The sequence below is a fragment of the Megascapheus bottae genome, chromosome 21, assembly GCF_031878675.1.
Source record: "Megascapheus bottae isolate mThoBot1 chromosome 21, mThoBot2.hap1, whole genome shotgun sequence".
Taxonomy (NCBI): Eukaryota; Metazoa; Chordata; class Mammalia; order Rodentia; family Geomyidae; genus Megascapheus; species Megascapheus bottae.
Genome location: NC_143529.1, coordinates 12,950,150 through 12,975,695, shown reverse-complemented (window position 1 = coordinate 12,975,695; position 25,546 = coordinate 12,950,150). Strand labels below are relative to the sequence as shown.

Genomic DNA, 25,546 nt, shown 5'->3' with positions numbered 1-25,546 from the left:
TATCTATCTATCTATCTGAATAGGTGCATATCCCCAGTTGTATTCACTGTCTGATCCTAGGAGCAAAGCAATTCCAGTAGCAGTGAGCCTAACCAATGCTTAGATATTGCTTTCTCAAACCATTTTTTACTCAAGAAAAACCCAGAGTTCCTGAAAAAGCATCTGATTTCAGTGCTGAGATAGGAAAACAAGCTGAGGCTGGAGTAGCATGTTCTGGAAAGCAGTGAAATACAGAAAGAATAATGGGATACAAAAAGAGGACTAGTGTGATTGGGCTCCTGCAGGCCCACGATGGGACAATTCAACATGAAAATAACTAATGATAGGAACAAATTTATACCCATTGAATACCATGCAATGACAAACAAACGAGTAAGCTGAAAAGGAGAAGATGATTTGCAATGTTCCAAAGTACTTTCCCACAATCTGCAAGAGGGGAAAGAGTTGCTTCCCAATGGAGCAACTCCATGGACACAACCTTAGTCAAACGATTAAATGAACAACAGTAACATAACAAATCCAAATTGTGAGCTGCACTTTAGGGTATGATTGAAAGAGTGCAATACCCCTCGTATGATATTCATACGTGATAAATACTCTGAACTTCTTTAATCAGGGAGAAATGTCAGGTTGACCCAACCATGATGGGACCATGTATAAAATAACTGCTTGTGCTCTTCATTCACTAAGAACCAAGGCCAGGAACTCTTGACTAAGAAACTGTTCAAACTAAAGGAGTCTATGGGTGCCAGGCAATAAAGTGCAGAATGGTCCTAAGCAGAATTTTTTACTATTAAATACATTATGGAGGCAAGGGGAGGAAAAAAAAACAATCTCCCATGGGATCTGAAGAAGAATTGGACACCATGTACCAAAGTCAACTGATGCTGGCGTTTGCATGTACAGCCATGCCAGGCCACTTTTCTCTTTTTCTGGGAAGTGCATACTATTTAAAGGTGAACAGATGTCAGTTCAGAAACCCACAGGGAAAGAACAGTTCTTTTAACTGTGCTTCTGATTGTTTTAAGAGATCCTAGTAATTACTGATGCCCCCTCCAAAAAAAATACATACAGAAGCAACATCCCCCCCACAATGCTCAGCACCCTTTAAGAACAAGATTGAACTAGTGAGTGGTGGTTAAGGTGTTTATCTCCCTGTCCCCAAGAAGACACTACAAGGTATTTTCAGTAACCCATTATGAAAGGTTTATTTGTTCACTCTACTGCTGTTTAAAACCGACCCCATAGGTGGCATCTTTTAAACTAGTTTTTATTTCACAGAAATTTGAAATGTTCTGTATTAGGGATGTCCAGATTGGGACAACAAGGCAGGTCAGGAAGGCCACCGTGAAAACCATCTTCCCCATTCACCCCCATCCAGAGAGGACTGCCTTGGCAAAGCCGCCAGGTCGCCCAACTCAGAGGACAACAGAGAACACCATACTTGATTCAAATTACAGGTTCAGTACTGTACTGTACACAACCAGCATTATACATGCTTCACAAAATCTAAGTATATATAAGGAGAGACCAAGTCTCCCTTTTAAAGTAAACAATGTAGGGCACAGGTAACTACAAACTTAAGACTACTAAACAATTTCTTTTTTTTCCTGAAATTACAAAAAAAAAATTGTATACACCTTGGCTGTTTCAGAAGCTTGGTATATGAGGAAATAATGGAAAGGGTATTTCCCTAGCAAAGAATACTCATAGTACATGTATTTAAGAATCTTTCCAGCCAAAAATATTCCAAAGGAGTCTACCTTAAAGGGCCAGTGCTAGTTTCCAGGCTCCATTGTTTCTGGGAAAGGGTTTGTACCCTGACCTCTCTCCAAATCCCAGAAGTACAAATGCAGAGAGGTCATGGCTTCTCAGGGTAACTTCAACCTAAAACAAGTGGCTGGTCCTAGCTCGTGCAATAGCTCAGCCCTATAGCTCCATCCAGTCTCACCAGAACCATTTTGACCTGTTGAGCCCAGAAGCTGCATAGCCAAGTTTGGCAACAATCTTCTGTAACTTGAACTTGTGGGCTGAGTGAGTAATTCATTCTTACCCTGAGGAGAATGCTTGGTGGAAACACATGGTTTTGGTTGTTTGCAGTTTTAATCTAATATACAAAAAATAGCCAAGCTTGTGATTAATAGCACCATGGAAACATAGACAATGGTAGAAAACAGGATAATAAAATAAAGTTGCTTTAGATTCTGACTGATGTTTCCTGCCACTAATGTCAACCAAGTCAACTGAATTTGGAGAAATGTTTTGCAGAGCAAAAAGAAGTACTTGTAGGGAGAATGTGAGTAAATTATATTCATTAGGAAATAACTACGCTTGAACAGCAAAGAAAAAAATAATGTTGACATAGCTCCCTAAGCAGAGCGGCTTCAGGCTGTTGAAAGAGACTTGTATTAGTAATTTTTAAAGGAAAATTGAAGGCCAGAATGGTCAACTGGAATTCAGAAATTGGAAGATAGTGTTGTGCAAATATCCATCTAGCAGTACAGAGTAATATACATCTCAAAGAGGAAAATGGCGACAGTTACTGTCGGATTTTAAAAGTCACGCACATCCCCACAGAAAGAAGATGTGGTCTGAAAATGAGGACAGACGCTGGTCCTTGGCTGCCCATTTGCTTTGCAGATGAATACCCGTGGCAGTCTTAAAAATTTTTTTTGGTTGATGTGTTTGTTTTACTGATTGGTATGTTGCTAGGAGCAGATGTGGAATGAGAGGATTCTACTCCAGTGAGGTCTGTTTGTTGAGCACACATGAGCTGGGTCTTCTCTAACTAATTGCAAGAGGATGTTGGTTTTTGAGAAGTCAGCAATACGGAGGCAGTTGTTGGGATCCTATTGCCTGGCAGTCATCGATCCAGTGAACAAAACATCACCATCAAGTTGGATGCTGTGTGGTCTTAGGAAATGGAATTTCTCACTTGAAGTTTAGAGGTAATGGGCCAATACCTGGAAGTTAGAGTTCCAGCTTATGAGGTCACATCTGCAACAAAAATTTGACATGAATTCTTTAAAAAGCTCTCCATGTTTCATTTCCCTTCAATAAGCCTTTACATTTTGCTCTGGTATACACACACATCACCACACCCACAGGTGCATGCTCCATCTGAACTTATCTTCTTTCTGACACCCCACACCAGTTTCTCATTTCCCGGAAATTTTCACCAGACCCACCATTCTGTACTTAAGAGCAGTCATTGACTAAATGCTTCCTTTTCAACCATTCCATTCCTGGTTCCAACTGCTACTTAAGTGGTCCATTCTGCTTCTGCTGACTGCTTTGGGTCTATCATGTCACTGCTCTTCTGCCACCTGGCTTCCTCTTCCCACTTGAGAACAGCTTCAGTGTGAGCGCAAGGTGTAACACAGAGATGGGAAGAGGTAATGCCACCTGCGGCCCCTCCAAACAGAAGAGATGAAGCCAATGCCCCCACCACATGCCCCACTTGCCATCTTTCAGAGCAATTTTTGGAGGCCCTGTACTTCTGTCTAGCCCTGGGAACCCAAAGCTGGCGCTTGACTAATGCACCCTAAGCACCGACCTGCCTGGTTGTCTTGTCTGTTTCACCATTCCCCCTGCCCCAGCTGGGGATCGCTTCTCACATGAATTACTGAGATTCAAGTTCTTATCTCAGAATTTGCTTTCAGCAATCTAAGTCAAAATGCACTGCGATGAGAACAATGATTGAGTTGAAGTATGTTGCAGTAGTAAGTTAACCAAACAAAGCTCTTTACAAGTGTCAAATCTAGGACGTTAACTGGAGACCCCAAGGGGTCACGATATAGAATATCAATTTCTGTCACTTTTTAAAAAAAGAGGCGGGCCAGGAGTTTGGCCTAGTGGTAGAGTGCTTGTCTAGCATGCACGAAGACCTGGATTAGATTCCTCAGTACCACATGCATAGAAAAAAGCCGGAAGTGGTATTGTGGCTCTACAGCCACTTGGTAGAGCTCTAGTCTTGAGGAAAGCCCAAGGACAGTGCTCAGGCCCTGAGTTCAAGCCCCAGGACTGGCAAAAATAAATAAATAAACAAGCAAACAAACAACAAATGAATAAATAAATATAAATAAATTTTTAAAAAGAGGCAGAGATGTATTTTTGGCTTCTTTTTCATCTGACTAGGACACTTGAAACAATCCAAGTTTTCCAAACTTACACATGCTTTACATGGAAATAAGTGAGCATCTTTATCAAGTTCTTTTTCTCGTCTCTCCTCCCACCCCCGTGTGGTATCAGCCTCCATCTCTCTCCCTACTCTCAGTCTCATTGTCCCACCTATCCTCCTAATCCCCATAAGGCCTCACTCAGTAACTTATGTCTTATGCCTGTCTTATGACTTAATAACATTTTTCAACACTGAAGCCTTAGAACCATCCTAATTTTTCCAATATCAACTGGAAGGTTTTCTTACTATAATCACAGCCTGTGAAGTTTTTGTTTGTTTATTTTGAATAGAGATTTACACACATACTGAATGTACTTCAGATGGTAGAAATTCACCTAAACTTAAAGATTTTTTTCACAGTGAAAAAAATACTAAAATTAAGTCTTAAGGACACTTTCCTTTGTATTTAAAAAAAATCCAGGTTTGATCTGAAGAATTCTCTTTTTTATCCAAACCCCAAATGGAGCTCTACCTGCAAGCCTGGTTTTTTTAGCTGTCTTTACTGCTGCCATGAACATGTATTCACTATTAGGGTCGTGTGCAGTCGATCCATACTTCTGAAAGAAAAAGAAAAAGTAAGGAACAGGTTTTATCTTGAGTTCTTTCCCATGTGCACGCCTGTACTTTTTTGTTGTTACTGCTTCCTAATCTTTGTAAAAGTGACATACAAAAGTGTAATAATGAGTCTAGGTTCCTCACTACAGATTCTAAGAGAAAAACATGAAAGGTTTTCAATTAAAAGTGTCTTTGGTGGCACTTCCTTCCTCTATTTTACCTTGATTACTCTACTTCCCCTGTAGACCTAGATTGCGGGCCCTATCTCATTCTCTTCCCTCTTTGCCTCCTTTCAAAGTCTATAAATCTACAAGTTAATCCAGGGAATAGTAAGGATAAAAAATATAATAATTACACTTGGAAATGATTAAACAGAACTCTAAGCATTCATACACTAAGAACAAAGGAGGATATTCTCAGGAAAGGATCACAATGTCTCAATAGTTATGAGCATATGACCATATAAATGATGCTTATCAAAATGGACCCCAAGAAATGGAAACAAGAGGTTTTATTCCTTGTTGTCACTGTTTTTAATTTCTGTACTCTCTGCCTTGTATATTTTTCTCTGATTCGGGGAAAGGAAGGGAAATCACAGAAACAGTGAAACAAAGGGTAAACCAATTCTACAGTGATAATCACTAGATACTATGCTGGAAATGAACTTGAAGGGGTGGGGGAATCAGAAGAGGAAAATGGGAGGACATGAGGGAGGGGTAAAACTGTTCAAGAAGAATGTACTCATTACCTTCCTTATGTAACTGTAACCCCTTTTCATCACCTTTTCAACAAAATTTAAATTAAAAACAAAAAACCAAGTCTAGACTGGCAAAGATACACATCCTGCCTCGCCCAGTACCAGCAGGGCACTGAATATTTGCATACTCACAAAATATGCAGAAGGACTTAAGTTCTTTGATTGAGAATTTGCAATGTGGACAACAGAAATGAATGTTCCACAGAGAGGGGTTTTTTTTATGTCACTGTTGTTTTACTGTTTAGAATAGCTTTTCAGCAGTTTCTTTTCAAAATAAGGAGTCTAAAAACATATACTGTAAAAAAAAAAAAAGTTAGCAGTTTCAGCCAGGCATGATGGCTCACGCCTGTAATCTTAGCAGCTTGGGAGGCTGAGATCTGAGGATTGCGGTTCAAACCCAGCCAGGGCACTAAATTCCTTGAGACTCTTATCTCCAATTAACCACCAGAAAACTGGAAGCAGCACTGTGGCTCAAGGGATAGGGCAGTAGCCGTGAGCTGAAAAGCTCAGGGACAGAGCCCAGGCCCAGAATTCAAGCCCTATGACTGACAAAAAAAAAAAAAAAAAAAAAAAAAAGTTAGCAATTTCTATTTCTGGTACCTTCTAAGACTTACAGACTGCTTTTCTTAATATAACAATTAAATGACGTGCAAAGCTAATTGTTTTCATATTTTCCCAGACTCCTGGGAGGGTTAGGTTCAACTATGCACAACTCAATTTTAATAACTTTTTTAAAAAAAAACAGAGGCATCTATTTATAAATTGTAACTTCCTTGCTGAATATGGGTGTTCTTTTGGCCCTTCTTTTCTACCTGTTATTAAATAAGAGTAGTAAGATCATATTTCTGTAAGCCACCTAGTCTTTTTTAGAATGAATTAGGCTATGAAATAAACAAGGAAACAAGCTCCATTCCAAGTTATTAGTTTCATCAGCATGTGTATCTTAGGGGAAAGGAGTTGTCTTCTTGTTCAAATTTCTCTGGCATTTTTTGAGGAGTAATTAACGACTCAGGAAAATAGATGCAAGAAAAGATATCAATTACCCACCTTTTTTGTAAACCAGAAAACGCATATGCATCCAAACATGCACACTGCAACAAAAACGCCACAACCTATAGGTAACCAGAATTTCAGCTGGCAACAAAGCCGCGATTCTGGATTAGGAAAAAAAAAGGACAGTGATGTAAAACACTGAGAATCAAATCTCCTCTCTTATGCTGAAGTGTAGGCTCTTTGGTAATATTTAAAGGAGCCGTTTAACCAAATAAAGCCTTTCTTCATTACAGTGATGAAATCCATTGACTGTGAATGAACACCCACCCTGCAACAATACAGCAAAACACTGGACCTTAAAAGATCATCCAAGGATATTTACAAATGTGGTTAACGGAAAAGAGGCCTCTTTGTATTTTTGCAAACCAATCATACTTCTTATTTCCTAATTAACAAGAGATAAGTGACTTATTGACTTTTCTGCCGGGTTGGCTTCAAACTCTAATTCTCATATCTCAGCCTCCTGAACAGCTAGGATTATAAGCACGTAGTCAAAAGATATGATTTTTATCACCACATTTATTCCACAAACCCAACACAAAGCACTGTATAACTTAGGTGTATAGAGACAATAGCCACTAAGCCACAAATCTGGCTATTTTAAAGATAAAATGACCTTATTCTAGCTCAACAGTCTTAAGTGGTTAAATTGCATATTACCAATAATAAAAATTAATTATTATTGTGTTAATAAATCATGTCTTGTAGCTGAGCACCGGTGGCTCACACCTGTAATCCTAGCTACTCAGGAGGCTGAGATCTGAGGACTGAGGTTCAAAGCCAGCCCAGGTAAAAAAATCTATGAGACTTATCTCCAATTAACCAACAGAAAACTGGAAGTGGTGCTGTGGCTCAAAGGATAGAGCAGCAGCCTTGAGCTGAAGAACTCAGAGACAATGGCCAAGGCCGGAGTTCAAGTCCTATGACCAATAAAAATTAAAATTAAAAAATCATGTCTTGTGTACTTCATTAAAATGGTTTCTTATCAATCATATCTAAGTGAATTCTAACAGAAAAGGTGACTTTATTTGTCTTCATTAGGGAGAAAGCTGTCAAAATATGTACACCCTCTAAGGTCCCAAGGATGAAAGAAATGACTTACCATGTATATGCAAATATTCACCACTAATAATCTTTATTTGAAAAGGAGGAGGATCAAAAATTGATAAGTTGCAGAAGTAATAGCCGTGATCACTTTCCAAGTTATTTAGGGAAAAAATGACACTGTTGTTGGCTAGCTGAGGTTGACAGGACTTCAGATTCCCAGTAGATATGGTGTGTCCACTTCCCTTGGTCTTTGAGAGATCACAGAGTGTCTGCTTCCCTTTCTTTAGTTGCATTTTAAACTGCTTGACAATCTCAGAGTATTTGCACAAAATTTGTACTCCACCATTGTGGAATGTAAACATCTCATATTTGGCAGAATCATTGATTTCTCCTGGATAAAAAGAAAGAAAAAGTGACATTTTATGATATGCTATTCTATAGTTACACTTAAACATAAAAGTAATTTCTTCTTTTCATAAAGTCTATTGCTGACCCAGAGTTTGGCCTAGTGGTAGAGTGCTTGCCTTGCTTGCAAGAAGACCCGGTTTGATTCCTTGGTATCATATACATAGATAAAGCTGGAATTGGTGCTGGGGTTCAGGTGGTAGAGCTCTAGCTTTGAGAAAGCCCAAGGATAGTGCTCAGGCCCTGAGTTCAAGCCCTAGGACTGGCAAAATAAGTAAAGGAATAAAAACTTTTAAAAAATCTCTTGCACCAAAATGAAAGAACTTCCTATCCAAACATAAAAATAGAGCATGCATTCTAGAAAAAATAAACCTACCCAGAAATGTACTTGTTACATATGAATATACGATACACCAGATATTAAGTATCAAATGGCATTATTTAGATAACATGAGTCAAACAGATTTAGTCTCAACCCCCTTCCACAATGGGGACAGGTGGCAAACAAAAGAATGTGTAATGATGTTAGGAATAACGTAATGTGTACTAGGGATGGGATGGATTATCATTTTCACTGAAAAACCAGAAAATGCATTTTCAAAAGAGTGACTTTTAAAATTTCAATTCAAGCATAAATATCACTTAGCTAAACAAGAAATGCTTTGAGGAAAAATGTTTAAGAAAGGAAGAGAAAATCTTAAGCAGATACCTGAAGCTAAAGTGGAATGATTCCATGTAAGCAGATATTTACATTAGACTATTGTTCGGTAATGCTCATACAAGACTAACACATTTTCTGAAACTGCTTCACAGATAACTGAATCAAAGTTGATGATAATGGCAAAGCCCTAGATTTTTGCCTACTTTTTTTTTTTTTTGCTTTTTAAATGAAGCATGAACTCATGTAACCAAGATTGTTTTTATGAGCTACAGGAAAAGCACAAGAAGACATTGGTTAAAGCCTGGTTACAGATTCTGAGCTACTAGCTTAATGCAAATTGCTCTTTATTTTTGATTCTTTTATTCTTTTTATTCATGGAAGTTTAATATTGAAATTGTTTGGGGGAAATTATTAAATTTGCAAAACTCTTTTTTCTTGAGATTAAATAAGCATGAAAAAGTTCTAGAAAACATGTTCAGTCTTTCAGTGAAATACAAATAGTGCTTTGGTTTTGTTCTTTATCTACTGCGTATAATCTTATTTCAAATAGCAAACATACTCTTTTAGTTTCTGTTTTTATTTAATGGCATATATCAGCATTCCATTATTTTTTATCATTATCTTTGTTTTAACCATGCTAGAGATTGTACACCAGACTTTTTGTGTGCAACGCAAGTATCCTACCATTCAGCTGCATACCAGCCCAATAATTACCTTTTTTCATAGCTATCTACAGAACTTCCATATTAATCCATGATAATTTATTTAAATTAATTCACTAAGAATAGTTAGTGGGTTATGTTCAGTATCTTCCTTCTGAATTAGTATGGCACTTAATCAAAATGTTTAAACATTACTATAACAGTATATCCTGCCATGTTGTGTCTTAAAGAAGTGCTCTGATTTATATTGACTAGCAGTATGAAGGGGGACCCATTCGTCTACATTGTTTCCTTAACTTCATTTGAGATTTGCTACCATAACTTTTTTTTTATTTCCCTGGATTTATTTATTTTTTTATTGTAATTAGTAAAAGGGTTACATGATATTTGCCAGATAGAAAGTGCATTAATTCACATACATGTCTTATGGGTACCATAACTTATTTTTATTTTAAAATATTTATCTTTAAGTAGTTATACAAAGGAGGTTTCATTTAACAAAGCAGTTTATGGACACAATGCATTTTGATCAGTGTCACCCCTCAACATTCTCATCCCCCCCCCACTTACTTGACCCACTCCATCCCTTACTCTTCTTAATTTTGTAATTTTGTGTTATATACAATGAATTGTTGGCCACATTCTCTCCTTCTCCCCTTCATTCTTCTACCCTTCTCCCAGTAGCCCCACCCTGCCTCTTGCATGTACCAGTTACCTAGGGCTGCTTTTCTCAGGCTTTAGCCTATTCTTTGCTTTGGATTTTGTTTGTTTGTTTGAGGTTTTTTGGTGCCAGTCCCAGGGCTTGAACTTAGCACTGTCCTTGGGCTTTCTCAATGCTAGAGCTCTACCACTTGAGCCACAACATGACTTCTGGCTTATTAATTCATTTGTAACCATTTGTGTATCCCCCAATATATTTATTTGCTTATGGATTCCTAGACATGTATTTTTCCTAACATCTCTAGGCTTTCATTAATATTTTTATATTCCTAAAGAACAGATTTTCAGATAAGATTTTCAGAGTTGATTAAAAAATATATACTACAGTTTCTAGTGATAGTATATAAATTATTCAAAAACAAAACCAAGTGTAGAACAAATGTCTAAAAGTAATAATAAAAGGACTAAATAGGAGACCTCAAAAAAGGAAAATTGCAGAGGTAAACAACAGACACAGAGCCCTGAATTTTGGACCCAGAGTCATAAGCAGACTTTAGAAGCTACTTTTTGTTCTAGAGCACTTGTTCTTCCAGGCTCAAACTTTTGTTTTTAGATTCTGCAAGGTAAGGAATCTAGTAGAAAACTTTCTCCTTGATAAGTTTTGTTTTCCAAGAGTTATATCCTTGGACAACATTTAAACCAGAAGTAATCTGACCTTTGTGCAGATTATTAGACACATTAAAATCACTTCAGGTGACTTTGAATTGCTTCACAGATTTTCAAAAAAGGATCCAAATATACAGAAAGAAAATAATGCGAGTTTTATTTTGAAAAGGAAAAGAAGGTATACAAAAGGCAAAGGGGAAAGGACTAGCTCCATGCAGCAGAGGCGATGTACTTTCTATTAAAGGGAAGGGCAGTTTGCTGCGGAATTGTTTTTCTGTAGTGCATTAAGTTGCACTGCTGCTATTTTGATGTTCCTGGCTCTACCTCTGCTGAGGAAGATAAGATCAGAAGACTGGTTCTCAGTTCCTTTAGACATGTTTAGAGCAAGTTTCCCAGAGACTTTAGAATGACTGCAAGTAAACCACAAACAGATCCTGGAGCAAAAGTGTCTGTGGCCAGCCAACATGTACACACAATAAACAAGAAGCATGCTCTTCTTCTCAGGGTTATTGTGGCAGCAATTTCTTCATTTTGAGCACACCTGGTGACCTACAACCCAACAGAAGGTGAGATGTAATGGTGGGAACACAACGCCATGATTTCCAAGAAAACCAGTAGCAAACTTTGGCTCTCCCACTAGCAGGACTCACTAGTAGTGCCTGGGTGCCACTTTCATTGGGAGACAGAGAAGTAAAAGAAAAATTATCTTGAAGTATTTTCCAAAAGTTATTTTCTGTGGATTAAGGATGAGATTTCTAGCAACCAAGAGGGATAAAACTTTGCCCTTTGGTGAGTTCCTTGGGGGGGAAAAAAGCCAACTTCCATTATTTTCTCTTTCAATGAGATATACCAATCAATCAGGAAATTTTAAAATAAAGGAGACTATCTTTTTGCTCCTACAAAAGTATTTAGGAGGGTTAGGAAAGTTAACTTTTGCTTGTCTGGCTGCTCTGTGCCATTGAAATCAATAGGATTCTCTAAGTGGACACTACATGATTCATTTTTAATTATTGTGATAACCTAAAATCTGCCTGGGTTCTCTTTTTTATGAAATGCAGGGATAAGAAGGGTCAAGCTTTCGTATATCTAATTTTTTTATCTCAGGAAAAACTGTTAGACAACTCAAGTCTGTAATTTCAATGTTTTCAGTCATGATGTTTCCTCAAGATTACATTAGCACTCAAAGAGCAGGTATGCTGACATATAGCAATTCTCCTTATTCTTTAGTAGCATTCAGAAAAATAATATCAAGTGAAAATGATAAGACAATTTAAGGGAAATATGAATACATTTGTATCTTACAATTACAGAAGGTTCTAGACTCTTTTCTCCACTCACTTTGGATGTTCATATCTCAGAGTTTAATATTCAACCCAGAGTACTGGGTGAAACCATTAGTATTTATAACCACTGTCTGTCTGTCTGGAGTGGTGGGATGTCAAATTTGTTTGATTAATTCTGTTGTACACAATTAGTTAAAATTTTTTTTATTGTCCCATCATCCATCTCTTGCTGTTGCTGTTTCTTCCTTTCTCTCATATTTATATTTCCTTCACCTACTATAATAAACGTATTTTAAATATTATAATAAATATCATGTGTGCATATGATATAATATTTATAGATAATATAATAGATAAATGTACTATAAGTATTATAATATAAAATCTTGTTTCAAAATATCTCCTCTCCCATTGTCTTTCATATGTTCATTACTTTTCCATACATGCTATCTGCATATCTAGTAAATTCTTGGCTACATTATTGTCTATATTTCAAGCATCCTATAAACACCCTCACCTTTAAAATTCTTAATTTCCTGTACTATGACTCAACCACTTCCCAGCACCATACAAACTCATGAACTAGAGCAGTGAGTCTTTTGTGCCACGCACTGAAGGCCCGGATACACTAAAGTATTTGCCTCGGGTCAAAAGGATTTTTTGGTCCAATCCATGGCCAAAGTACCTCTAGCAACAACCAATGGAAGCAGGTCATCGCCCGATGCTATACAGTGGTCCCTAACAGCCCCATCTTAGAGAATCACTATTAAAATCTGTCAGCAGAAAGCCTTCCTTTTGTGTATCTCTGTTTATGTCCAACAGAATTTCCCTACTTCTTTTCCAGTTCAGATACAACTGATTCAAATCACTATTATTTTTTTCTGAGACTACCAAAGCAGCCTAAATGTTAGCCTTCCCTAGTGCCCATTCTTATCCATCCTCAGATCCCTACCTGGATGCAGCTTTTTCATTACTCAAGAATAATGGCACTTCTTCAGTGACCAGGCCATAAGTTATCCAACCCAAAGAGACACCAGATCATTTTCTATCACATTATCTAAGGCATAAAATATTTATGACTGCTCTGTTTATTTATCTACTTGTTTATTGTCTGATTACCCCCACATAACATTTGCAGATGCATCCATAACATCAACAATAGCAAAGAGAAGATAGCAAATTGCAATGAATATTTATGAGCTAGAAAGGATGCATGCATAGATGAACAAATGCAAATATAGAACTCAGTGATGTTGCAAATATGGAAAGATAATACATTGAATATAAGAATGAAAAAGGGTCCTAGAAATAATCAGATCAACACTGTCATTGTACATTTTTCATTTAGTCTTATCTAGTTAAACTGAAGCCAGAAAAGTTAATCTCGTGCCAGCATTCTATAACAGCAAGGATATGATCCCCAAGTTAGCTACTATATGTTGTTTTTCTTCTGGAAACAAATACATAAAGCTATATAATCATGCATATGAGTCACCTGACACCTGATGTATCAGGTTCTAGGATAAACTATCTGTATAAACTTTAAGGAAAAGGGCTTTGAACCTGCATACCGGGCTCAAAAAGACTAGTTGAAGTGAATGATGACCTTTTTGTCCTTTTCCTGTAAAGTTTAAGCCTAGTTGGTTCTTTAGATTCTCCAAAGTGTAGAGTAATTAAATTCACCCAATCTAGGGCTAGGACACAAGTTGTCCTGGGCCTACAGTAGCTCGGATGGACCTAGATGATTATAAATGTATTGGTGGCTTGCAATATAAACACCATGATATGTATTTTAGCACTTAAAAATAAATTAAAAGCACTTACAAGAGCACTTCTGCAAGCCAGGCACTGCTGTCCCACACCTATAATCCTAGCTACTCAGGAGGCTGCGGTCTGAGAATTACCATTTAAAGCCAGCCTGGGTGGGAAAGTGCATGAGCCTCATCCCCAATTAACCACACACACACACACACACACACACACACACACACACACACACACACGGTGCTTATATCCTGGTTATGAGTCTTAAAATCTGAATGTTAAGGGGCCGGGAGTTTGGCCTAGTAGTATAGTGCTTGCCTAAGATGCACAAAGACCTGGGTTCGATTCTTTGGTACCACATACATTAAAAAAGCCGGAAGTGGTGCTGTGGTTCAAGTGGTAAAGCTCTAGCTTTGAGAAAGCCCAAGGACAGCACTTAGCCCTGAGTTCAAGCCCCAGGAACTGGCAAAAATAAAATAAAATAAAAAATCTGAATGTTAAGTATAAATGTATATTTTGCTACCCATATCTGTTTTGTTACTGTTGTTGGAATAGTTAAATAACATTCACTCTAGCCAACAGGTACAACATATTTAGAATCACATTGAATGCCAGTAGAGCTCAACCCTATTAACTGTATTAACTGCTATTATGATTTTTATAATATTATTATTAATGTCAATAGACCAATAATGTTTTCAAGATTAGAATCAGACCTTCCAACGAATACAGTAGATTCAAGGAAGAACTCAAATTTATAATTCCTTAGAAGGGCAAAATGAAATTCAGCGAAATAAAACACTGGGAAGTAGAGGTGGGGGGGAGGGGGAAGGGGCCTAATGAAGAGAAGAGGAGGGGAATGCATCAGAAATTAACTATATATTCTACAAAGTTAAGAAGAGTGAGCGAAGGGATGGAGTAAGAATGTTGAAAGGAATACCATTGATCAAGTTATCTCGTATTCATAAATTGCTTTGTTAAATGGTGCCTAGTTAATACAACTAGTTAAAGATAATAAAGGATATATACAATTAAAAAAAGGAAAAAGAAGATAATCTGGCTAGAACACTTTGCTGACAGCTGTATTATTCCTGGTTGAAAATCCTTTGGAGAAAACATTTAGGGAATTCACATAATGCAAGAAGGACGCAAAACAGATTAGCAGTGTAACTTTATTTTCTTTACCTCAGACTTCTAACCACAAAAGTCCCTGAGTGATAGAAAGATAAGATCTCCTGAATATACAGCTACTCGTAGTGCTTAATAGACACATTTTCTATACTCAAACAATGATAAGCCCTAGCTTATCACAGCATGAGAATGAGATGTGAGAACTGAAGTTCTAATAATTGTAATGCTTACATTAGATTTTAGTGACATTTGATCTTTTACTAAGAAATTCTGGCATTGCTAAAATTGTGCTTTTTGCCACTTTTTCACCTTCCATGAAAATAATTCATTCTTTTAATGAAGCAGCCATCTAATACTTTTAGATCCTTTGCTGGTAGATTTTTAAATATGTAGCATTTAGATATTTCTATTATGACTGAAAGTCATCTTTGATCCAAAGAAGTGATAGGGCCTAGAGATGTAGGAGGGTTGGCAAGATAAACTCCATCCAATTTAAATTCCAAATATGTAGAATAAAGAACATCAAAATGTGAAGAAAAAGGAAGATAAAGCCCCACCCCTCAAAAAACAAAAGGAAGACACACACACACGCGCACACACAGAGTGTGAATTTGCTTTTACTAACTGAGGAACTCTCCAAGGCATGCAAAAAAAAAATATATTGGCTCTCTAAATGTGTTCAATAAGAAAAATGAAAGATTCATTTTCTTTGGTTAGAAGTTATTTTCTTTGAGAAAAATGGGGAAATTCCCAGAGGTGTTATAAAAGTCTGCAGCAATATTCAGCAAGTAATTAATTTGCAAATAAGTAATTTTGTTAGTTATTACATTACCATTGATTTAAAATTATCCTATTAGTGAAATCACATGAGATTAAGTGAACCTAGAAGGGAGGGAGAGAGATTTAATCCACACTCCTCAATGTATACTCTGCTCCTTATTTCTCAGTTTCTGGGCAAAGTATTTCGTACACATGAATGCCAAGTTTGCTGTGTGGATTGTTTTATACCTTTAGCCTAGTTTATACTGTAAAAACCTAATTTGTTTTCAATCTACAGCTTGGCTCATCAGTCTTTTATTTCTCATTCCTCTCTGTATATCTTTCTGGATGTGTTCTTAACATATGGAGTGCAGCATTTCCAAACTGAATTCAATATTCATTCTTTCTTTTAAGAAGTCACTAGAGTAACCTATGGCCTTCAGTTTTCCTTTCTCCCTCTCCCTGCCTTTCCTCATCCAATTGGTCATTAAATACTGTTGACATCAGCTCATGGATACATCTTTGAGTTTCATCTTTCTTTTCTATTTCCATTGCTAATCCAGGTCTTTTCCCTCTCTCCCTCATCTGCAGAACCTGTGAACCTCTTCCTGACATCAGGCTCTCTCTTCCATGTACATCCTCTAAGCGGCTCCCAAGATTGAGTTTCTGAAGAGCCATTCCATTTCCTGTTTGAAAGTCTCCCTGTGGCTGATAAGATAAAAATCCAATCACTTTGGCATGACACAAAATAATTTCACAATCCTTCAAGCCACACTGAAATGTCTGGCCATTCTTTTCACTGAAATGCTCCTCCTCCCACAAACTAAAATGTCCTATTACCTCTTTATCTGATTAAACACCTTCATTCACTCTTTCAGATCCATTCTTACATGTCAATTCATCTCTTCCTGGGTATTCCTTAGATTCCCCCAGAGTCCTAACTCTACCCTCTTAATAATGCTTTGCTCAGATGGACACATTCATAATTCAAGTAATTGTTCTTGTTTTACTCATTTGGCCATGATCTCTACATTGGTAAGGACTGCATCAAAGTTGTCTAAATAACCTCAAGACCTGAAACTGTGTCAGTGGATGCTCAACTATTTGTAATGGATAGCTTGGAGAATATGGGAACTATGTATACCATTGGCAAATGTCCTTAGAATGGGCCAAAGAGAGGAATAAGGAATGGAAACAAGAGACACTATTTGCCATGTGCTAGGAAACACTTATTTTCCAATTCACAGGCAAAGATTGAAACTGAATGATGCCAGCTAATTCTTGGGACCCCAATAGATTTCAGGAGTTTCCACATAACAGCATCATTAGCCACCACATGTAAGTATTTAGTGCTTCTTATGTGTAGGGTACTGTGTTAAGTACACTTTCTTCTCATAACCACCTTTTAAGTCAGATTGCCTATTTTTGTGCCTATGTTTTTAGATGGGAAATTGAGGCCAAAGAAACTGGCCCAAGATAATACAGCAATATGCTGTACATAATTTAAACCTACACAGTGGATCCCAGACACCGCATATGTTATGAATTTCTTTGCATAATTATCTAGTTCAACTCTCAATTTAAAGAAACTAAAGCTTAAGATCTAAAAGGGAGTTCTATGAAATAAGAAGCTTTTAACATTAAACTAAATATAATGATTTTCAGATATTTCTTCTCCTTCAAAGTACATTGGACACATTTTTGTGACAAATATTTAGAGGAGTATTTTTATACATATATATTCTGTGATTGAAAGGGATATATATTTTTTTTCAGCCACCCTGAGCTTGGGCTAAGGGCCTATGCACAGTCCTTGGGCTTTCTCAAGGCTAACGCTCTACCACTTGAGCCATAGCACCACTTTTGGCTTTTTTCTATGTATGTGGTACCAAAGAATTGAACCCAAGTCTTTGTGCATACTAGGCAAGCACTCTACCACTAGGCCAAACTCCCAGCCTGAAAGGGTTATAGCTTACAGCCAAAAAAATTAAAAAAAAAAAACATTTCTTTGATATGCAATTATTTGTGCTTCACACAAATTTCTGTAGATATTTATTCATTAACCATTGTATATTAAGCTTCCCTGTGTATTGAAACTTGAAAGAAGTCTGAGTCCTTGTTCTGACGGTCTTAATTCCCAGTAATTGCTTTGCAATTTATCTGCCTGTAGAAATGTACAGAAATGAACTCATGTAGATAAGAAACTTCCACTACAATTAAATAAGTGTTATCAAACACTTCTATGGGATTTTTGTTCGTTAGCAGTAGATAGTACACAATAAAAAACACACCTTTAATTATGAGTTCAGTGAATACTTGTGCCATTACTGAATATGGATTCCTCAAGCACAGTCCTAAGACAATGTTAGCATTAACTTGCAAAAGACAAAATCTGATTTCTCAAATTGGGAGAAAATTACTTTAAAAGATCTTTCCAGACTTCTGGAAAGTGCTGTATCTCCATTAGTGTGGCTCAGACAGGTTATATGAGAAAAAAAGTTGTGAACTGAATCCATGTTACTGAGTCTGCCACCTGTTCAGGGACAAACTATTTCTCCTTCACTTTTCCTCAAGCAGAGTAGGTGTGAGCATTATATTATGTCTGGCCCACAGACAGTTCCCAATTCCCAACCTCCTTTGAAACTTGCAAATCCTTGTCTGTATTGGTTCACCTCTGAGTCCAAACCCCTGAAAACAAATCTTTTTTGACTGACATATGGTTTCAGAATCTATACTTACATATGCTCCAGTCTCCAAAATGTTTTATTTTTGCATAAATTAACTAAAAAGTACCACATGACACAGTTTGTCAATTAGTTAAGTTCAATGGTAACACTCCTATCCAAAATGTGGCCTTTTCTTTAGTTATCTTAGTCTACAAATGATTTTAAAGTACACATTTTTTTAAAAAAATGGGAAGCCTCACAAGTCATTTTACATATAAAACTTGATGTTTTTAGAATAGGGTGTCACACATTATAAGTTTTGCTCACTTTGTGTATTTCAAGTCAAGCAAGGCTACAGTTCTTACTGTGAGTAAAGCTGATGAGAAGTTAGATCTTAAAACTGATGAGAAGTTAAATCTTCCCTATACAACTGCATTTTGTTTTAACCAAGAAGTGGGAACATATAACTTAGATTCCTTTTTATCTAAAAGAGTTGTTAAGTAACCCAAGTTACAAGCACCATTTATTTTATTAAAGATGAGAGACTCCGGAATTTCAAGTCCTACATGAGAATAATAGACATCTCTAGAAAGTTGGAGGGAAGGTAGGAGAAAAGAGAGGACTAAGAAAATACAAATGAAGATAAAGCTTGAGTATGCAGATTAAAAGGGCCCAACAAAAACACACAGAGATACAGAGTTGTATACTGGTGGGATTCCTGGATACCGATATTTAAATAAATGGCTTTTAAAACTGCAGAATTGGAAAGAGATGTTGTTATTGTTGTAAGTTACTTAAAAAAAAACAAGAATTCTTCACTCATAATCCTCTAACCCTGCTGATACTAGGTAAAAATCCCCAGTCTACTCAGAAGTAAGACAACATTGCGGGAAGAATCCCTGTCCTAGAAAAGCTATCAGCTATATCATAGCAGAAAAAAATAAAGATAGCTTCCCCTGTGCTGAGATCCAGGGCATCAGATGGATCTGAAGACCGTAACACTTTATCAGAAGGGAGGTTGTAAGACAGATGCCAGATGTCCACAATGGTGGTGTCACTAAAGAGAGGTGATGTGGATGTCAAGGAAAGAGTCATGAAACAGGAAAGTAATGTTGTTAGAGGAAACCCAGCAAGGAACTGCCACTATAAATTTCAAACCGTTTGTATAAAACCCAGGTATGGGGCAGAGATTCTCAATATGAGGACGGGGAGGTAGCTGCATGAAAATGGGAAGGGAAGAACATTTCTAAGTTCTCATCTCAGTGCAGGGGCAGAGAGCAGAGTACACCAGGTGAAGGGATTCTCATATTTATTTCAACACAAGTATAAATTAATAGGGCTGAGATGTGGTTAAGTGGGAGACTATTTGTCTAGCATATGCAATACCAACACTGACAAAAATCCTCAACATTGACCAAAAAAGAATAAATAAATGTTCAGTTAAGATCCTCTGAGCATGACTCTGACTTAGTAAGGAATGGTAGAAAACCCTCCTAACTTTACTAGAGTTAAGAAGAAATTTCATTGTGTTAACAAAATGTCAAGAAAGGAGGAAGGAGAAGGAGGAGGGAAGAGAACGAAGAAGAAAAGATTTAACAACAAAGAAAAATAACTGGCTACAATGCAGGAATAAAGTCAAGAAACATAAGTGGTAATCAATATTGAAGGACCAAAATCAAGTTTGCTATGTGGAGGAGAAATGCCTTCAACTCACCTATCAAAAATAATGAGAGGGATGTGTAAGAATGTTGAAAGAACTGACATTAACCAAGATGCATTGTATTTATAAACTGCTTTGTTTAATGACAATTCCTTTGTACAACTACGTAAAATGTTTTTTTTTTCAAGACTGGTAATTTGGGATTTTTTTTAAATACAACATAAATACTGGAAGGGGTATTTTCAGGACACCACCAACTCCTGAACCACTGAAAGGAATTCAGGTTGCTCAAATCCACAGACTTATCTTGAGCTCTGCAGGTGGATCCATGCCCCATGGCTGCTTGTCCAGCAGGTGTGTGATATTCAGGAATGGCTGCTTCAGTCAGACCCAGTGAGACAAGGCCCTAAGAAGTGCCCTCCAAGCTTCCAAGAATTCTGAACATGACATGAGACACATGCATTTCTCAGGCACTCTCTGCCCTCCACCATTCCCACTCAGCTGTGTTTGCTATATTACTCGAAGAACAGACTTTCAACTAGAAAGAAGTCTTTCTTTCAGCAGATCATACACCAGGTCACCATGCTAGTAAGGCCTAAAAAGAGGCCCTTTTAAATACAATTAGGGATTTACCTTCTTCCAAGATTCTTCGCAAGACAGGGTCTCCAACTCTTCCAGAATTATTCAAAGACATCATGAAATGTTGCATTGAGATACATCAGAAACTGGGAATATCAAGACACAGAGCCAGGTACTGGTGGTTCATGCCTGTGATCCTTGCTTCTCAGGAGACTGAGATTTGAGGATCACAGTTCAAAGCCAGCCCGGACACAAAACTCCATGAGACTCATCTGCAATAAACCACCAGAAAACCAGAAGTGGTGCTGTGGCTCAAGTGGTAGAGCCCTAGCCTTGAGCTGAAGAGCTCAGGGATAGGACCCAGGCCTAGAGTTGAAGCACCAGAACTGGCCAGGTATGATGACATACACCTTCAATCCTAGCTACTGAGGAGATAGAGGCAAGAAGGTCATGGTGTGAAGCCAGCCTAAGCAAAGTTATCAAACCCTATTTCAAAAACAAACAGGCATGATATGCCTGCGGTCCCAAATACTCAGGAAATAGAGAGAGGACATTCAGAGTTCCAAGCCAGCATGGCCAAAGTTATTACAAGACCTTAATCAGTAAAACAAACTACATATAAAAGCCTTAGGGGTATGGCTTAAGTGAGAGAGCATATGTAAGCAAGAGGTTCCAAATTCAACTTTGTATTAGAAAGTACAAGTACTTAGTTTACTTGAATTTAGATCTTTGGACTTGTTGTCTTTGGGTTTTTGGTTTTTTTAATGGGACCTGGTGCATCTGTACATCCTAATTTTATTTTGAGTATGGTGACTGCTATTTTCTCTATTACACTTTTTAGCCACTCATGCCACCAGTTTTGCCACCTGATTGATTGGCAAGTAGAACACCACATAACTTGATTTTCTGTGTGGTAAGAATGATCCTTGCTCGTATTGATTTGCAATCCCAGGTAAATATAATTCCTGAAGTTTCAGTTATTTATCAGTGTGTAACCTGTAATAATGCAACGTAAGTCTGGACCCATCCTTCTACAGAAATATCAGCAGTGCTAACTCAGCTATCTTGAACATGCCATCAATAACCATAACTGCCTCCCCCAGTGGGTTTGACATACTGGAATGATTTCCATCAGCACAAATAAACCCTGCCATGATTCATACAAAAGTTCTCAGAAGAAAATCCAAAATCTTTATGGTCTAAGTAGTCTAGTGTCTGATTTTTCCTTTCCAGCTTCATCTTCCCTGCCCCTATCCTCCTCCCTTTCTGGGCTATTTCTATCTTCCAGTCCTTCTGCCTTCATTCTTTCCTGACACCAGTGTTTTGTGTTTACTTTTTACATTCTACACGATGTTCTTCCTTCATTCCTAGTATTCTCTTCTCCACTGATTCCTCCTTGTTTTTCAAATATCTAGTGCCAGTTCCTAAGAAAAGACTTCAGTGAAACCCCAGCTACCCACTCACCCCACCTGTCCGTGTTCCCTGGCAAATTCTCTCATATAACTGACTTTTTCATCAGTACTTGGCACCAGTTACTGGGATGGCTTGCTTCATTCCCTAGCATTCAGTTTGCTTCAGAAGAGCAGCACGTGCCAGGTGCTGCTCATAGTTGTTCACACAGCAGCGAGCACATTGCCTTTTGGGTGGCAGGGACTCTGTGCTGCATGAATGAGCGGACAAGTGAGTGAGGGAATGAATGAATGGATGAATTTCTATTCTAATGTTATTCGTAGAGCGCTCAGGCTGCTAAAGAACTTCATGAGACTGAAGAAAAGACATGGTTAAACAAGTAGGCAGCCCAGATTTATTCTTGGGATTGATTCCAAATGGAACCTCATTTCTCTTTTACTTAAGAGCATTCAAGTAACTTTAAGACAGTACAAGATCAAATTCTGAATTCATCTCATTTTAGTTTTGATTTTTTTGAGAAGAAACTAAGATTTACTTCTGGAAAAATAGGTTTCTATATAGGATTATACCTACCAGAAGTTCTGCCTGTACATTTTCTATTAATGAAACTTTCCCCATTTAACTTCACTTCATTTACCCAAGTCTTAAGAGGACTCAAAAAGAAGAGAAAAGAAAAACCATACAAAAATGTGTTGAATAAGAAGCATCAGAAACACAGATAATAACTTATAGATATCCTTGTTTAAATAATTCATACAAATTCTGACATATGCCATCCAAGAGAAAGAATAAAAGATTGTAGAATAATTTTTAACATAGTAGAGGAGTATTTTTAATCATATACTCTTGCTTGGCCTTTTGAGGAACCCTGGTATCTAGTATTAATAAAACCCCAATGGCAGCCTATACATTTCAAACAATATACTATCCAGGTAAGAATTAAATCAAAATCCTTCTTTTTGAAGCCATCCCTTTTTATTTTCTTCCGTAGAATTATTCCCAGTCCAAATGACAGAGCTATTTGGTTTTCATTCTGTTGACACAAGTCAGTATGTCTTTCATCTTTTGCTGAGAATAGTAAGCTTCTCTTCTATTTTATCTACTGGCAGATAACTCCAAGCAGACAATTTTAAAATTTAATGGTCTTTGAACATATTTCTTCATGTTAAAATATACTACCAAAGATAGCAAGGCAGACCCAATGCCATCTACAGTGACATGGGAGAGACAATACCTTTAGCCATCTGCTTGGGTTGTTTTGAAACCATTTCCTGTTTTTAAAAGGATCCTTTTTATATTTGGCAACTGATTTCTCTGTTTTTTTCTAAATGTCCACTCACCTGCTAGGACTTTGATTTGGAAGCAGAAGACCAAGAAATACCAGATGTCTAGCCTCATGTTTGCCAAAAGCAGATGCAGCCTTCTCCTACCGTGTTCAAGAAGAATGATGTGCGCTCGTGTTCATAGTTGTTTCTTTTTATTTGCTGAAAAGGAAGTGGGTTTTGTGGGAGTTGGTGCAGTGTCATATTTCCCATCAAGTGAAGGGATTGTCTCTTCATTGATGCCAGCAGTGGAGGGAGGCGTTCTTGCATAGAGGAGTGAAGTATACCATCCATCGATTATTGATGGTCATGAAGACAAATGAAAACTTTACCCATATTCTGGTTTCAGCAACACTCTCTTCTTTTTAGAAGCACTTTGTTCCAAAGTACCTCTGGGTCGGAGAATAACAGGATCAACAAATACTCACACAGTGAATAAGCCACATTTCTGCCTTAGAATTTTTGCTCCAGAGCTGGAAAAACCCTTTGCATAGGACAAGAAATGGATGAAATTATTGAAGAAATTGAAAGGGGAGTATCACAAGTATGTTAGAAATAATATTTACAGTGTGGGTATGGTTCAAGTGGTAGACTACCAGCCTTAAGAAAAAAAAAAGCTAAGTGACAGTGCCCAGGCCCGGAGTTCAATCTCTAACTCACACACACACACACATTTACATGGCCTTCATTGTAGATTTTACTTTCCAAATAATGAGGTTAGTTCTAAGCTACTTAAAGCCTGCTCTTCATATTATAAGTCTGTAGAAACTAAGGACTCTGAACCAATACACTCCAGTGAAAACAAAATAATTGAAAAGCCTGCCATGGTCACACCATTGGTGGATTGGATTTGGAGAATCTGGCTGGAGTTCTCTCTTTTTGTTGTTGTTGTTGTTGTTGTTTTGGTTTCCATTTTCTTTTCACTTATTCCATTTTAAACAGATTCATAAGTGGAAGGAGTGCAATTACAGATACATAGAAACATTGATTAGCAAGATAACTTGCATAATCTATTTCTTTATCCTTTTTTTGGCCAAGGCAGTTTGTGAATACAATATATCTTAATCAGTGCATTCCCTTCAACATGCACACCCATGCCTCCTCCAGCCACTCCTTCTCTCACTCTTGTTAGTTTTGTAGGATAGATAGTTTCTTAGCTACATTCTCTACCTTTTCTCTTTATTTTTTCGTATATTTTTATTGTAATTAACAGAAGGGTTACATGATATTTGCCAGATAGAAGGCCTTTTCTCTTTATTTGTCCCCCTCTGACTCCTTGACCCCATCCTATTCCCTTTGAAGTACTCACTTCCTGGTACTTCATTTTATTCAACTTTGATTTTGCTTTTCTAAAAAATGACACTCTTTGATACCTCCCTTAAATCTACTGTAATTCAGCTGATATATTTGTATATGTTACAATCTATCTGGTAGACTATCACTTGAACCTCACATACACTGTATATATTATTTCTAACATTCCTGTGACACTACCCTTTGTATGTTTCTAAGCTAACTCTAAGCTTCCACAAATAAAGAAAAACATAGCCTTTGTCTCTTTGGGCCTGGTTTACTTCACTTACCATAATTTTTCCAAGCCTTTCCATTTCTTTATAAATGGTACAATATCGTTAGAACTATTCATGGCAAGACCAGGGCAAGATCCTACCACACAAGAAATGACCTGGTACACAGCACCGTTTTCATTTCTTTTTTAGATAAATTCTCATGCTTTTACCAGGCTTGCCCTTGAACTAAGATCATCTTATCTTCCAAGTAGTTAAGATTACAAGTATGTACCCCCATTTCTAGCCCAAGTAAATAGTTTTCTTTCTCCTTGAGTCATTGGCCTTTTTGAAGGGTGAGAAACAAACTTGAGTTTACAGTTGAGACATCATTTTCATCTAGAGAAAAAAAATCTCCTGTCTTGTATTTCTACCTCCAGAGAAGAAAAGTACAAGTTACAGTTCAATTCAGCTTTAGTTCAATAGTGTATGAATTTGATATGAATCTGTTTGCTTTCACCCAACCATCACACATCTTGGTATGCAGAATGGTTGGTGACAGGTGGGAGAGCCAAGCTAGCTTTTATATGAATGGTACTTGATGCTAACACCAACCCTTTATGTGGTCCCCTCACGCCTTCACTTCTCAAAAAAATCTCAATTAAAAATACAAGTACTTGTGGTTTTAAATAACCAGAATTGCTTTTCCTGTGCCTGGAAAAGAAACTGGCCAAAAAATTTCCACCCACCTACAGAGAGCACGTATTTGCTTTCTTGCTTTCTTTCTTTCTTTCTTTCTTTCTTTTTCATTCTTAATTCCA

General features: G+C 37.4%; 1 protein-coding gene across 1 annotated transcript; it reads right to left on the bottom strand.

The window, feature by feature from the left end:
* Nucleotides 1-1,180: 1,180 nt before the first annotated feature.
* On the bottom strand, nucleotides 1,181-23,330 carry Icos (inducible T cell costimulator). Its single transcript, XM_090354360.1, has 5 exons — nucleotides 23,239-23,330; nucleotides 7,648-7,983; nucleotides 6,540-6,646; nucleotides 4,653-4,737; nucleotides 1,181-2,997 (listed from the first exon to the last, which is right to left on the bottom strand). The coding sequence occupies exons 1-5, from the start codon at nucleotides 23,294-23,296 to the stop codon at nucleotides 2,984-2,986; spliced, it is 600 nt and encodes a 199-aa protein (XP_090210486.1). The 5' UTR covers nucleotides 23,297-23,330; the 3' UTR covers nucleotides 1,181-2,983.
* Nucleotides 23,331-25,546: the final 2,216 nt, after the last annotated feature.